We start from the raw sequence: 16,984 nt of genomic DNA, 5'->3' as shown, positions 1-16,984 counted from the left end.
ATAGGCTTTTTCCATGTCTAGTTTGCAGATTAACCCAAGTTCTCGAGATTTGAGACGTCCGTCCAACACCTCATTTGCAATTAGAACCGAGTCAAGGATTTGTCTACCTTTAACAAATGTGCTTTGTGGCTTCAAGATTAACTTTTCCATCACCGTACTCAATCGGTTTGCTAGCACTTTGGAGAGAATCTTATAGATCCCAGTCACAAGGCTAATAGGACGATAATCACGAACATCCACTAACCCCACCTTTTTTGGTATGAGTGCTAAGAAGGTGGCATTAAGGCTTCTTTCAAAACTAGCATAAAAATGAAACTCTTGAAAGACCCGCATAAGGTCACCTTTGATCACTTCCCAACAGGTTTGGAAGAAACCCATGGTAAAACCATCAGGGCCAGGGGCCTTATCACTAGCCATGCCACGAACAACTTTGCATACTTCGTCATCTTCAAAGGGCCTCTCCAACCACTCCGCACCCTCTTGATCTAAAGCTGAGAAAGTCAACCCATCTACTAACAGTCTCCAAGATTGTTGTTCGGTTAGGAGATGTTCATAATATTGTCCCATGTGCTCCTCAATACTTGGCTGATCCGAAAAAACTACATCATCAACCATTAAAGTATCTACAGTGTTGATCCTCCGACGCGAATTCGCCACCCTGTGAAAGAATTTTGTGCATCTATCTCCCTCCTTAAGCCATAAAGCCCTAGATTTCTGTCTCCAAGAGGTCTTCCATTAGTAATACTCGTTCAAGATCTGTAACTAACTGTCTCTTGCGAACTTTTTCAGCTTCGTTCAGAATTCTTGCCTCCTCCTCCCCCTCCAGGCCCTGTAACTCCTCCGTAAGGGAACGTCGCTGTAATATAATATTGCCAAACACTTGTTCATTCCATAACTTCAAGTCATATTTTAGCGCTTTTAGTTTCCTTGCTAGAATGTAGCTTGGAGATCCTTGAAATTCATACGAAGACCACCATTACCTGACCCTGTCTACAAAACCATCAGATTTAAGCCACATATTTTCAAATTTGAAATACCTTCTGCCTCCTTGGATGCCTCCACAATCCAAAAGGATAGGGAAGTGGTCGGAACAAACTCTAGGTAATCGTCTTTGAATAACTTCAGGAAAGTGTGATTCCCAATCTGAAGTTAACAAGAATCTATCGATTCTTGACCAAGAAGGATATCTCGAGTGTTGGACCAAGTATATAAGCCTCCCTTTAGTGGAATATCCATTAGCTCTTGTTCTGAAATAAAACTAGAGAATTCCCTCATAGCGGGAGTGATGTGGGTTGTACCTGACCGTTCACTCGGGAAACGAGATACATTGAAGTCTCCCCCTATACAACTTGGTAATTCCCACCAACTAAGGATTCCGGCCAATTCTTCCCATAATAAGTTTCTAAGGTAGGAAGGTTAGAGATGAGATGATACTCTTGATCAGACTAAGTCATCTATCTTTGGATAAGTATAGCCCCTTCCACCCAACTAAGCGACATTCCATCTTTTCCATGGTGCCCTCCCAAATGGGATACCACCTTAAAGGGGACTCCCAACAGGAGATCCATACCAATTATGAATTTCCGAAATTGATTTTCAGCCAAGAAACAGCTTATAAGTATAGGAATTAACTGGGTAAGTGATGGATATGATTCTTCGACAACCTCCCAAAAAATCAATGTAACATCAGCGTACAAGAAATGAGACAAGATCAGATCCTCACTATTCTGGCCATTGCCCAGAAATCTGATAAAAGCCCTTGTTCATAATAGCTTACATCATTCTACTTGGTGCCTCCATTACTGCTATAAAGATTATAGGCAATAAAAGATCCCCCAATCGCAACCCCCGTGAACTGTTAAACAAGTGTGAGTGTGTGCCACTTATCAAGATTGAAACATGCAAACTAGAAATATAATGCGCTATCCACCCACACCATTTATCCCCAAAATCACTTCTCCGAAGCAGATACAACACGAAGCCCAATTCACAAGGTCATTGAAATTGAATTGGCTCTTTCCAGCCACACCACATCCTCTTCATCGATAGAATTAAAGCTAAGGCCAGCTAAAGCCTCTGGGGACATTGTTCACTAACTTCACCTCTATCAAACAAAAGTGCCCCACCAATAAGAATAGAGTCAATCATATTGTTTCTACCATTTAAATTTCCTGTCACGTGGTAAAATTTTGTATTCTAGTCTCCCTCCTTGAGCCAACTCGCTCTGTATTTCTGTCTCTAACAAGTCTCCTCCAAGAGAATAATCATTCCCAACTTGCAGTAGACCGTGGCCCGTCTGAACAACTTGCTTTTCTATATTTTACGAGGTAAAGCTGAGAAAATCAAATTTTTATGACCCAAACTTCTACAACCCCATGGGAGATTAATCAGCTTAGTTCAGAAAATTGAGGCTATGAAAACCAAATTTAAATTAGCGGAAAAAGACATAATCTCACATATCTGCAAAAATAGGTTCACAACGGGAGAGTTTCACACATGATTCACAAAATAATGCAGGTAGGAAATGTCAGAAAAACTAGTGCATCAGATGAACCAAAACATTAGTTCAGCTGTAATGCATAAAAAAAAAAAAAGAACTACTTATTCACGTGAGCCACATAATGATGATAGGTACAAACCTGGATGACACACAAGATGTCAGGAAGCTGATTTTTAGACTCATCAACAGGACCTGCATATCCATAGTTAGTAGAAGTTGAGTCACAACAAAATATGTATAAAACCAATCGCAAGGGAAACAAATATACCAAGTAATACAAACAAGTGGTGTGCTGGAGCATCTGCCATTAGTTGTAAATCATTTGGTGAGTTTTTGTAGTGAGAAGCAACATATAAGGCCATCATACGCTGTACAAATGAAAATATATAAATACCAAATATATATTGATAATATAATGACAAGAGATTAAGACATTGAATAGCAACATCAGATTATGTTACCTACCTGCAAAAACAACTCACTCTCTTTGTGATAGGAAAAAAGTGTATCCCGATTGACATAATACAGATCACACTCACTGGGAGGAGGTATCCTGCTTAAAGAAAAGAAAGAAAATTAATGAAGATAATGGAGATGGCTTCATTTACGACGAGTTCTAAATAAGTATCATCACCTGTTAATATTAGGAATGGCACTGGTAACATCCAAGCAAAGTAAACCATGAAGCCAGGATTCAATTGGGTCCCCAGAAGCATATCTAATTGATTCACTCAACTCTATCTTTTTGAAAAGACGACCTATGATCAAAGTTAGTTGAGAAATCAGAAATGTGACAAAACAAAAAGATGGCAAAAAAAAAAAAAAACAAAAACAAAAAAGTAAGTTTAAAAGTAGTCTTTAAGTAATGGAGACTACCAAAATATACAAAAGATATAGACCCAGTATACAGGAAGTATATAATAGTAACACCAAATAGAAATGTGAAAAAAGATGAGGAAATTATGGAAGCACAACCCATTAAAATTGTTGAATCCAAGGTTTCAAGCATCATATAATTCTATACCTACTTATGGATTTTGATGATAACAAACGAGTTCAAACATAAAAGAGTCTCAAGTTGTCAATATAACGGAGTCTTGAAGACCAAGGATATCAGAAAATTAAGCATTAGCAAGAAATGGAACAAGTTTACAACTGAAGCTCTAAGAATATATTTTTGTACATCTCTTACTAATTCGAAAAAGTGTTGCGGCTCAAATTTCTTTTTAACTCAAAAAAATCTATTTGCATTTTCACATGTGCATGATATTTTTGAAATTTGAAAATGATTTATTGTCCTTTTCAACATGTGCATGGTATGTTCGAAAGTTTGAAATTTAAAAATTCAGAAAATGATTGATTATCCTTTTCACATGTGTCTGATATGATTGAAAGTTTGAAATTTTAAAAATTTGAAAGATGATTGATTGTCCGTTTCACATGTGCATGATATGTTTGAAGTTTGAAAATTTGAAAAATGATCGATTGTCCTTTTCACGCGTATGATACATTTGAACTTTTTAACTTTGAAAGGGAAGTCTCTCATATGTCTATAAATAGTTCATTTAAGATCTTCTAAAGAGATAGCAAATTTTTTATCGATAAACAAAATTTTATTGAGCATAAAATAGACAAAGGCCTAAGTATTAGAGACATATACAAGAGTGTCGCCTATGCATGTGAGTTTAGCAATACAAGGAAGTCATGAAAAGACATGCCATTAAAATCAATTACAATTGACCAATGGAGTAAAGTATTGAAAAATAAATTTCTAAGCTCATCCGTTGACCGCTCTCGATCTTCAAAACTTCTCGCATTTCTCTCCCTCCAAATACAAACCATAGACAAATTGGGACCATCTTCCACACTATTGCAATCAAAGGGTTGCCATGGATACCTCGCCAAGAAGCTAGGATGGTGATTACCCTTTTTGGCATCACCAATGCTAATCTTATTCGAGCAAAGAAGCCATTCCACATGATTGTAGCAATCTCACAATGAGTAATAGATGATCTACAGATTCTCCACTCTTTTTGCACATGCAGCACCAATTTATGACTATGTTGTGGCATTTTTGTAGGTCTTCTATTGTGAGGATCTTCCCTAATGAGGTCGTCCATACAAAAAAATTGCCTTCATTGGTGCTTTTGTCTCCCAAATACTCTTCCATGGAAATAGATTTATATTATGTCTGGTCATGGTGTGATAGTAAGAGCGGATTGTGAACTTCCCTTTCTTAGAAGAACACCAAAAGAGATGGTACAGCTTGATGAGCCTGGGGATTTTTAGAGTGATGATGATGGTCCTTAGTGGTTACACTACCCGGGTGATCAGAGGGACATTAGTCATGATGATGATGACTTTCACATTTACCTTGGATGCCAGGCCAGGAGTTGACTGTTGTTCTTAGATGAGAGCGGGACATGTCTTCAGCTCCCCTCATTATACGGATGGAGTACAATAGATCATAGAACTCCGAAAAAGTGTCAACTTCCCAATCTTGTGCATCTCTAAAGAATGCAATGTTCCATTTGGAAGTACCATTACATAAGATTAAGAGGTCCGCAATCGAGGCTTCTTTCATTATTGTCATGCCATAGAATTTTGGATAAGCTTCCTTGAGTGTCCTATCGCCACACCATAGATCATGCCAAAACTTGATTCTAGACCCATCGCCCACCTCAAAACGAATATTTTTTGAATAGGTGTCCCATCCTCTTCTTATGCGATCCCATAGTCCCCCCTTTACCCCCAATATGGCCCACTTACCTCATTTGAACACCATCCTCCCCATGGTTCACCATACTTCGATTCTATGACAGCTTTCCATAATGCTCCCAATTCATTGTGAGATCTTCAAAACCATTTCCCAAGCAAAGCTTTGTTAAAAGATTGCAAGTTTCCAATACTCAATCCTCCTTTCGGGATAGGGGAGCACACCATAGCCCATTTTACCAAATAAAATTTGAACTTATTATTCATCCCCTCCAAGAAATTCCGTTGAAGTTGCTCCATGTGATGAGCCACCTTGATGGGAAGTGAAAATAGTTATAAAAAGTATGTTGGTAAGTTGGATAGTGTACTTTTGATTAAAGTGATCCTACCACCTTTGGATAGGTACATCTTCCAACTAGTCAGTTTCTGCTCCATTTTTTCTAGAACATCATCCCAAATAGACTTCAATTTGAATGGTGCAGTTGAAGGAAAACCCAAATATTTCATCTGTAACTGGGATATCTTGCTTTCCAAGATGTGAGTCATGCTCTCCACATTCGGAACATTCCCCACTCAGACTACTTATTTAGCCAAGTTCACCTTCAACCCCCAAAATAGCTTAAAGCATAAAATGAGTGCCCTCAAAGCTCCAATTTGATCATGATTGGCGCCACAAAAGATTAGGGTATCATCACCAAATAATAGGTGAGATATGTGAAGTGAGCCAGTATTTGCCTCCCCAACTAAGAGCTCAGATAAGAACCCGCCCTCCACGACCTTTGAAATCATCTTGCTAAAAGCTTGCATTACAAAAACAAAAACTAGCAGAGAGAGAGGATCACCTTGTCTCAAGCCTCGTGTGCTTTTAAAAAATCCGTTTGATGTGCCATTCACCAAAACAGAAAAACTATCAGTAGAGATACACTGTTTGATCCTAGAACACCATTTCGAACCAAAGCCACATCTCTCGAGCATGTAAAGCAAAAATCTCCAATTGACTCGGTCATAGGCCTTCTCCATATTAAGCTTACACGAGCCCCGTCACTCCCAACTTGAGTCTGCTATCCAAGCTTTCATTGCCGATAAGCACCGAATCAAGAATTTGCCCACCTCAGACAAAGGCATTTTGAGGCTTTGAGATTAACTTCTCAACCACTGTACTCAATCTATTCACCAAAAATTTTGAAAGGATCTTGTAAATTCCGCTCACCAAGCTAATAGGGCGATAATCTTTTACCTCTTCATTGCCAGGTTCTTTTGGAGTGAGAGAAATAAATGTTGCATTAAGACTCTTTTCAAACATACCATTTTCGTGGAAATCATCAAAGTCCCCCATTATATCTTCTTTGATCACTTCCCAACAAATTTGGAAAAAGGCCATAGAAAATCCATCCAGACCTGAAGCTTTGTCTCCCACCATGCTTCTTAATGCTTTTTAGATTTCTGTTTTTGTTTCTTCAAAAGGACTCTCAAGCTGTCCTGCTTCTTGCAAGTCAACAGCGTCAAAGTGGAGCCCATCTAATCTCAGTCTCCAAGAGAATTTTTCTGAAAGCAAACTCTTATAGTAGTTGACAATGTGATCTGTGATCACGGTTGGTTGGAAGAAGCCACTCCATTGGCCATCAACGTCTCTATGGCATTGTTCCGCCTATGCGAGTTAGCCACCCAATGAAAAATTTTGGTTCATTTATCCCCTTCCTTCAACCAAAGTGCTCTCGCTTTTTGTCTCCAAGATATTTCTTCCAATAGAGAAACCCTTTCAAGGTTTGCGGACACCTGAATTTTACGAGCCCTCTCTGTCTCAAATGATACCCTCACGTCCTCTTCTCCCTCCAATCCTTTAAGTTCCTCAAAGAGAGTAGACTTTTGGGCTTCCACATTGCCAAACACTTGCTCATTCCATGCCTTCAAATATTTTTTCAGAAACTTCAATTTACATGACATGATATTACTTGGAGTGCCGTGAAATTGATAAGAAGACAACCATTGCCGGACTCAATCAAGGAACCCATCTGATTTCAACCACATGTTTGCAAACTCCAAGGCCTTCATGAATACATCCACAATCAAGAAGGATGGGAAAGTGATCTATGCACAATCTGGGAAGTCTCCTTTGGATGAGTTCAGAGTAATGTGCTTCCCATTTAGAGGATACTAGGAATCTATTGATCCTTGACCAAGAGGGGTGTTCTCAGTTGATTGACCAAGTGTGAGTGCCACCTGCAAGAGGAAGATCAAGTAAATCTTGTTCATAGATGAAGTTAGAGAAATCTAACATTAGTGAATTGAAGCTAGAACCACCTGATCGTTCACTTGAGAATCGGGTAACGTTAAAGTCACCACCAATACACCAAGGTAAATCCTATATTCTGCTTAGGCCAGCCAATTCTAGTACACTTCTTGCACAATCTAAGTTAGGGCCATAAACACCTGCGAAGGCCTACTAATATACATCCACAACGTTCTTGAACGAGCAAGCCACCATATAAGCCCCCATACAATCTTCAAACTTTTCCACCACTCTTTTATGATGCTCCATTGGATGGTAAATAATGGCACCCTACTTGATTACACCACCACAAACTCCTAATAGTGTTTAGGGGGATAGATTCCAATTTCGTTTCTTGTAAGCAAATGATGTCTACTCTCCGGCTACGTAATTAGTTTCTAATTTTGAGACACTTGTCCTCATTCAGCCCCCTCACATTCCAAGATACGATTTTCAGCTTCATAAAACAACATCCGTTGCCCTTCTCTTTGATCTTTCACGGTTAGAACTCCTCTCTCCTACTCCATCGCTGATTGTCCATTTGAGCCTTCTTAATTCTCTAGCTCTCTTCTTTGCTGAATTGATCTCACTTGGTGAAGAGTGAGTCTATTCAACCTCTATAGCTGCAAGGAAAGCTATAAATTGGTCCTCGAAACCATTGCACAATATCCCCACATAATGTTCTCCTAGCTTTGTCTAAGACCCATTATGAGACCCATATGTTGCTGCTTGGGTGAAGAAATTTCAGTGGCGTAGGTGTTTCCCAGTATTCCTCTTCACTGACCAGATGATTTGGTTGCACCTCACCCACCCCATCCAAGACAGGACACAACACCTGCCTGTTGCTCTCCCTCAACCCCCTTTGACTCGTACATTACCATGGCCTTTTCTGGGATTTCTCTGATCTTCGTGTTACCCACTTCAGAAGCCCCACCCTCTGTTTGATCCTTTCCAGGGCTCGATACATCTCCTATTATCAGGGACGACATTTTCTGGGTGATACCATGGAGTTTTCCTTTTAGAACTCCTGAGCAGCATTTTCTGGTTCAGAAGCAGCTACGAAGTCATTATTTTGTCAGCCCACGAGCTGTGTTTACCCCTAAGGCCCACAGCCGAGCCTGTGACCCATTTCTTGCCAACTTCATTCTCTTTGTTTTTTTCCTGACTCAAGCCTGAGCCCATACTTTGGCCCATCTCCCAGTTTACCCAACATATTAAACCACCAACTCTCTCTCTCAAGTCGAGCAATTCCTCTGAGATTGTGCAGAGTCCCCATTTCTGCATCATGCCCCTTGGTCATTAAGCTACCTTCCTTTCTTGCATAAGTTATGGTGGTTTACTGCACCTCAGACCTCCTGTCTTTGCCAATCTCACAAGCAGTAACTTTTTCTAGCCGCAAAATACCTATACTGTCCTTCACACTCTAGTTCTGCATCCCATCCCTTCTAGGTTTCTCCACAATTTTTTCCGGTGTTGTCGTTAGTGACTGGCATTGAGCATGAAACAGCCTCTACATACATTTTAGTATTCACTCCCCTACCTGTGTTCTTGAACGTTTGCTGCTTGAACATTTAAGCCCCTCCATATACCTTTGCTCCATTTTTTTCCTGCACTGCCACATAGCTCATGCAATTCCATTGTCATCTTCCTCCACCCTTTGCCTTCCACTTCTTCAGGGATGATGCTAAGGCGCTTTCACCCACCACCTTTGTACTCAACTATGGTCAAGTACCTTCCATATGCATTAGAGGATCTCTGTGCTAGAAAAGCACTGCCACCTAAGTTGAATGTTCTGATAAACTCTGTCACCCTCACCTAGAGCATTCCTCTAAGGTTTGTGCAACCCATAATGCAATTGGTTTTTTTTTATAATTTAATGCAATTGGTATACCCAATAGCAACTCTTTGGTCACCTTCCTCCCTCGCTCTATAATGCATATATAGCCACCACCTTCGACGAAAATCTCGAATATTTTTGTTTCAATGAGGCCAACCTTTGAGAATCCCATCCTTAATAATTTGCACCTCTAGCAATTGGTATATGACCAAGGGCTCTGTTGTAAAAGTAATCATCTTTTGAGTTAAAGATCTTATGGCTAACATTTCAGGAGCTACATTTGGTGAAGGTCAATCCGCTGTTCGGCCTCCGCTATTTTGTGGGAACAATTATACTATATGGAAAGCCAAAATGAGAATATTTCTTTAGGCTTAAAATCCTCAAATATGGAGATACATTGCAAAAGGACCTCATATCCCAACAAAAGTTGTTGACGGAGTAAGGATTATAAAAGAAGAAGAAGAAGATCTTGATGATGAAGATAGGAAATCTATTCAATTGAATGCATGGGTCACAAATTGGTTATATTGTGCTCTCAACGGGAATGAATACAACAGAATATCGACTTGCAAGTATTAATATGATTTTGGACAATCACACTCTAAATTGGATAACTGTAATCAGGAAATGCAGATGACCAATCTGCTTTCTCTATGCTACATCATCCACCACCCCCCCCCCCCCCCAAAAAAAAAAAAAAAATCTTAGGATATTTGCACACAAATTGTTGACTTACAAAAAAGATGAGTGAAGCATAGTCATACCATTAGCATACTCCCTGCTTTGCTCTTCCAATTGCTGCAAAAGTTTTAATGACAAGGAGCGGCCAGTACCTTCATAGCTACAAGTGGATTAAACCAGAAAGTACTTCACTACTTAAATTGCATTAATGTTCACTACATAATAATAAGAGCACACTAAGCATGACTTAAGAACGAAAGAAACAAGTATAACCTTATTGAAAAAGAAAATGGAAGGTTCTTTCATGAAATTGTTTGTTTCCAGTACACACAATACATGTTATACAGGGAAAAAAACTTTGCAAGCAAAATAATTGCATTAAAATTCACCAACACCAAAATAAGCAATATATGAAAATTTAAGATCACTGCAAAAGATATGGAAGTGAATTAAGCAAAATCGAAGGAAAATGTGGAACATTAAGATCATTGGAAAAGGAAATGAAAGGTCCTTTTACTTGAGTAATAGCTTCTCGTTACAAATCATATAATTGATTATGAGACAAGTCTTACCCATTTACTGTAGATGAAAGGAAGACCAAATAAGGGCCAAGCAACGACTTCACAGCTGGCAATGGAATAGCTGCTGCTTCATCAACAACCAGTAGTTCAACTTGGGAAAGTTTTTCATGCTCATGTGGCTGTATATACTGCAGGGATATTAAGAAAAAATTATCAGCACAGAGAACTGTAGACTAAAACGTTCAGAATCCATTAAATGTAACCTCAGCATAAACAACAAGGAAGCATTTGAGGACTTCGGCTTTCATCTCAACAATGTATTTTACCAAAAAGTCCAAAAGGGGGGAATAATCCCCACAAGCTTCCTCCATCCTAGAATAGCACTATGTATCATGCATGAGATGAAGAGAAAAGGGTGCTCAAGAAAAAAGAGAACATTGATGTGTAAGTGTGTGCAAACATTTTTTTAATACCTGCATGGATGAGGCTTATGCATCTCAAGTACATTTGTAACAACACAGCCCCTTCCTTGAAAGTTTTGATGGCACCTCCCCTTACAGAGGTATGCATACATTGTTATCCAGAAGTATGGAAAAAAAGGTATCACACATGTAGTAGCACTAACGGCTAAACCAAGTTGAATATGCACACTCTTAGATTCAGAACTAGAGCATCTGTAGCTTGTTTCAGGTAATTTATATTTCTTCTGTATGTAGTCTATTGTTACTTCTACCATGGAAAAATAAGTAGAGAAAGGCGTAAGCTACCATAGCCATAAACTACAACCTCCTACATATGATACAATTTATTTAAGACGATCAGCTGCAAACACGTATGCACATGGTTAAATATTGCACGCATGATCATGGCATACTCATGTAAAAACCAGTCTCCCACTCCAACAATTATTCATGCAGGGCAAAACTGACCATAGTCATATTACACTATACATCCATATCAGTAAAAAAACCTGAATTGTCTGTCTGTGCTGCTTGTAAATATTGATACGAACGATAGCTTTCTTGAACTCAGGATTGTTACTTTTCACCACATCAAAATCCATATGTTCCTGAAAACATGGGTTACAATGTTATGCTTGATACATTTACATTACCATTTTCCTACTAGAAAAAGCAAAACAAATGGGAAAACATATTTTAGAAATGGATTAGCATACATCAAAAACTAACATATACATCAAAAATATAATTAACTTGAAGTACCACATATGCTTAGGAGGTGTTAAAATTACAACACCACAAAAAATACTAAGAAAAAATAAAGATTTTATGCAACTTTTGAATCTTGTCCACATTAGTGAAGACAATCTTAGTTGAGGAAATACGAACCGACCCTTGATTTGTAATGCCATTATAGATTAAGGAATGTCTATAATCCAATGATTCCACAGGTTCTTTGTATTTCATTTTCTATATTTTGGGTGTGTTCTACCTTTTTTTTTCTTTGGATAAGTACACATGCTTCTAGAGGTAGATATAGTGGGAAATGGGGCAAACGTGAGCTAGAAAAGTTACAGCACATCTGCAACAATTGACATTGTCCATTTTCCAGACTAGTAAATGTATCATCCATCATTTATTAAGGAGGATACATGACTTATGTCTGGTGTTGGGTGATGATCACAATGACATAACGCCAATTAGCTGACTGAGCTCATAGTCTTCTGAATTGTTATAGCTAAATGACTAGGGTAAAAAAATTAGCTTTTTCAAGCCATGTGTTCAAACGCATTCAAGGATAGATGTTTTGACAAAGAAAACCTGAGAGAAGCACATAACTGCAACTACCTTTCTAGCAGAGGAGCCTCATAAAAGCATGTTAATGATAGTAAATAATATTAGCAAGATTATTTGTCAGATAATTCAAGTGAATAGATAATGCATGTACCTTATATTCAAGTGCATCAAAACCCTTGCAAACAAATTCGAATAAGGTTTTCAAGTTTTCGGGGCTGGGTGCAGTTACAAAGATATTTGAATACCTATCGAGACAAGTTTCACTTTTCAGAATCTACAGTGGTCAACAAAAATAAAAAATAGATGTAATATCAAAAAAATTTATTCTCTCCCCATAGAGATCAAGCATACTACCCAGCAGCAATAGCTCCAGCAATTGCTAAACCAAGTGCAGCAGATTTCCCACGGCCACGAGCGGCGAGCAAGGCAACTGTACTACGAAGTGTCTTGTCCAATATTGCATCTAAAAATGTTATTACAGCTTTTCCCTATTCAAACATGAGAAAGTAGTAAAGGACTTAAACTTACGTACATTATCCAAGCACGACAGAAAATTGGGAACTCATAATATGTCAGCAAAAAATCCCTACCTGGTCCAGGGTACAACATTTCCTTATCAAAGGACCAACAGGAATATCATCATTTAGCTGTTCTTTGAGATTCTTCAGGTCTCGCTCTGCCTCCGATAGCCCCTCAAAGTCCTTCAATGACCAAGAAGTGCCAGAGAAAATAGTTACACAGAGCTTCTTGGAACCAAAGTATGTAAGGTATCTATCACTATTGTAGTCATATATTTATTATACTATTCCATTTCATGTGGTGAATAAACTGCACTGTCAATCACACATGAAGATAGAAAATACATGACATGATTTTGCAGTTTTGCTTAGGATACTGCAAAAAGAGTTTAAGTCTCTTCAAACCACAAAGTTGTAGATGACAAAAGTTACCTCTCTAACAGGAACGGGACTGATTGACCTTATATGTGATGAAACTGGTAATATATTCAGTTCATCGTCCATGACCACAGATGCTTTGCATGATACAATGGATAACAAGAAACGCTCATTAAAACGCCCAACTGCCTCAGAATGGGATTCAGTTCGAAACCTCTCGTGAACATCCTGAAATCAGTAAGCCTTATATTAGAATTTTACTGTGATGGTTTAAGCACAAGAGATAAATTCTGAAATTTAGTTGTGTAATACTTATTAGCATTTGATACATAACGAGATGAAAGTCCAAGCTATAGACCACACACCTAATCATGGTTAACCTGCAAAAAATACTAAGTGCAGAATACATCAATCCATCATTTAAGGGGCTTGCAAAGCAAGAACTTCTGTTGAAAGTTTTGAAAATGGATTTAAAGCTTTAATGACGGAGCTGTAAGTACACAATATAACATGCAATGCATTGCAGTTGCTATCATTATACAAAGTTTAGAATTACAAGAATATAATAAAAAAAAAACTTGTCAACCCCAGCTTGAGCTGACCATTAGGGGTGAGCATCGACTTAGTCGGAGTCGGATTCCCCTAAATCCGACTCCGACTCCGACTTTGTCGGAGTTCAAATCCAAACTCCGACTTGTGTAGGCTCCGATTCGGCTTTGACTCTGACTTGTCGAGCTAAGTCGGATTTGGGCTTTCAACTTTAGGTTTTTTTTAGCTTTATATTTAGCCCATTTTAAAAAAGATTTTTTTGTGGGCTTTCAAATTTCAATTTTTCCAGAAAATTAAAAACTAAAACTAAATCATTCACTACTAATTTACTTATATAATAATATCTAACTTATTTTTATACTAGACTTCCCCCTGTGTACTCGGGCCTTGCCCTTTTCCTGATCTAATATATTTCTTCTTCCTTATCAAAAAAAAAAAAATTATACTAGACTTATACTATAGTGTATAATTACATGTTATCATACTATAGTATTACATATTATTTTTAGTGTCTAATTACATGTTATTATACTATAATGTTACATGTTATTATATTATACTAGTGTCTACCTTATTTATAACTTATTTCTACACTAGACTTATTTCTAGTGTCTAATTACATGCTATTATGCTTTAGTAAATTAGTATTATGTGTTATTAGCTCATTATACTAGATTTATTAGTTATGTCTATATTAGTGTCTAATTTATTTCTATATATGACATATTATAGTGTCTAATTACATGTTATTATACATTAGTATTATATGTTATTATACTAATGTCTAACTTATTTCTAACTTAATTATATACTAGACTTTCTAATGTCTAATTACATGTTATTATACTATAGTAAATTTTTTTTTGATAACCATGGATGTCCGGGCCAGCTTGCGAGCACCTCGACTAATCCCATGGGGCCCTGAAGTTATTATACTTTAGTAAATTAGTATGTATTATTAACTTATTATACTAGACTTATTTAAATACTAGTGTCTAACTTATTTCTATACTTGATTATGTATGATAGTAATACTATGATGTTTACATATATTAAACTATCATCAGTCTATTTGTATTATTGTATAAGTATATTATTTTATAATAATTAGCTCATACTGTTATATTAGTGAATTTAAATATATAAGTTCTAGTTACATAACTATATAACTATACTAGTATATATGATAAATATAGAGATAAATACATATTTTTATAGCATATGTACAATATCGGAGTCGGTTTTGGAGTCAAAGTCGGAGTAGGAGTCGGTCCAGCAACACCTCCAACGCCGACTTTGACTCCAATTGAAAAAATTTTTAAAAATCCAATTATGACTCCGTTTTGTCAGAGCGGAGCTGGATTCGGAGTCGGATTTTTGGATTTTTGCTCAGCCCTATTGACCATAGATTAAAACAAGTGACCGCCAGCTAGAATCAGTCCTATAAGGCAATTGATCCAACCAATCAGACCAACTATAAAAAAGCTGTAATAATTATGACTTACAAATACAACACATACTTCTAGGATGGATTTGAGCTACATATAAGTCAGAGAATAAACATATACGCATATATATAATGTGTAGGCACATGTGTATCTGTGCATGGAGAGAGAGAGAAACAAGCTATTATGGCAATAGGTGCTATATTCATACCATAACCATGGTGTACAGATTGGTCAATGAGGATAGAGAACGAAGCAGCAATACAATTAATCCACCACCCTCTACTGTCTCAATTGTCCTTGCTAATAGATTTGGTGTCAAAGCCTCAAAATCCTGATAGCAGGTCAGAGTAAACTTTAACATGAGAGAGAGAGAGAGAGAGAGAGAGACCATGACAGATCAATAACAACTAAAGAGTTGAGCTACAATCCAATTACACGAGAAAAACACTAGGCAAGATTACCTGAAGCACACACATCCCAAAGGTATTACCAAGAACTCTCTCTGAATCCTTGTACAAGCAATAAGTTAAGCCCCCACTTTCAACAAAAAGTGAAAAAGGATCAACCTTCTCAGGATCCAGGAGCCCCCTCTGCATTAGCTTTTTTATCTGCTTTGCACGTTTTTTCTTGTGACTGCATTAAATAATTAACAGTAAAGATTATGCAGGCACCTCTCCAAATAGAGAGAACACAAAACCAAAACCTTCTTTAACCGCAATACTAATATGCATAAAACATTTGTTATATCAGAACGTAACACATAAATATTATTCGTCAATAAGTTGAACTCCTTAAAGACCCAAAACTTTGTTTTATCAGTAAAATAGTGGTTCCATTAATACTAGAAAAAAATTGTATTCCCTTTAAGCAGGAAGTATATAAGAACGCTACCTAACTGGAAAAATGAAACATAGCTAGGAAATCTAGAAAAGTGGAAACAGAAAAGGTGAAGCATTTTGGGCCATTGTCCAGGGTGTTAAGAAAGGATGTATTGAGCTCCAACAACTACTTTTTCACAATCTGCAAGCAGTTCTCTCTCTCTCTCGATCAAATAATGTTAAGAGCAAACAGGATTGAAGCATTAAGATTTTGGCCCCATGATGATTAAAATTTCTGTATACACATGGAGATGTGCACGTGCAGCAAATTTTCTAATCCAATAAAAAAAAATCTTTTAAGAAGTAGATATCACTTTTCGAGTGCTCTTGAATCCTTGATATGCTATCAGATGACATCCACATCCTATCTTAATGCCAGTGGTTCATAACTAAATCAAATAATGCAGCACATCCCTTTATGGTATATGGGACATCATATTGCATTATGTATTGTACAGGGTATACAGAGAGATTCAATCCAATACATGGTAACTATGGTAACAGGTAACATTCATTACTCTGATAAAAGAAGAAAGAAACAAGTAACAATCGTTACTAATTCCACAACCCGGATGGAAGAAGAAAATAAGAGTGGTAAAGTTCACCTGCTGAGTTCAAGCTTGTCCTTGTAGCACCACAAAACAGTTGGCCTTGCTTTAATAACTGACTTACTTAGCATGTAATGGAGATTGACAATCTGCAGTACATGAAAATGTAGGATTAACAATCAATTAAGCATTATTCTGAGTGTCAATATTTTTGTAAACTCCAAATTTTATCATATTTGCCTCCAAAAGGCAAAAAGGTTGGGAAAGAAAAAAGAAAAAGGAATTCTTCCAGCCGAGACTGGCAAGACTCAAGTTGAATTTTCACTCAGTATAACGGAAACAAACTGAGTAATTCTTAAATTTATAGATTCTTCTTTTCCTCAGT

The 16,984-nt window shown here is 37.4% G+C and overlaps 1 protein-coding gene across 1 annotated transcript in view; it reads right to left on the bottom strand.

Moving 5' to 3' along the window:
• LOC121252770 (RNA cytidine acetyltransferase 1-like) overlaps positions 1–16,984 on the bottom strand; it is a 28,027-nt gene that overhangs the window by 10,421 nt on the left and 622 nt on the right. Inside the window, exons 2-15 of the mRNA XM_041152571.1 lie at positions 16,657–16,748; positions 15,635–15,806; positions 15,382–15,504; positions 13,231–13,404; positions 12,871–12,981; positions 12,635–12,768; positions 12,432–12,525; positions 11,494–11,592; positions 10,575–10,711; positions 10,086–10,162; positions 3,135–3,258; positions 2,966–3,053; positions 2,769–2,868; positions 2,640–2,692 (exon numbers count right to left, since the gene is read on the bottom strand). Of these exons, the coding sequence (XP_041008505.1) occupies positions 2,640–2,692; positions 2,769–2,868; positions 2,966–3,053; positions 3,135–3,258; positions 10,086–10,162; positions 10,575–10,711; positions 11,494–11,592; positions 12,432–12,525; positions 12,635–12,768; positions 12,871–12,981; positions 13,231–13,404; positions 15,382–15,504; positions 15,635–15,806; positions 16,657–16,748 (1,578 nt within the window). The remainder of the gene's footprint in view (positions 1–2,639; positions 2,693–2,768; positions 2,869–2,965; positions 3,054–3,134; positions 3,259–10,085; positions 10,163–10,574; positions 10,712–11,493; positions 11,593–12,431; positions 12,526–12,634; positions 12,769–12,870; positions 12,982–13,230; positions 13,405–15,381; positions 15,505–15,634; positions 15,807–16,656; positions 16,749–16,984) is intronic.

This window comes from Juglans microcarpa x Juglans regia, chromosome 2S, assembly GCF_004785595.1.
Source record: "Juglans microcarpa x Juglans regia isolate MS1-56 chromosome 2S, Jm3101_v1.0, whole genome shotgun sequence".
Lineage (NCBI taxonomy): Eukaryota > Viridiplantae > Streptophyta > Magnoliopsida > Fagales > Juglandaceae > Juglans > Juglans microcarpa x Juglans regia.
The sequence above is the reverse complement of the archived record's forward strand: the minus strand, read 5'-3'. Positions and strand labels throughout refer to the sequence as shown.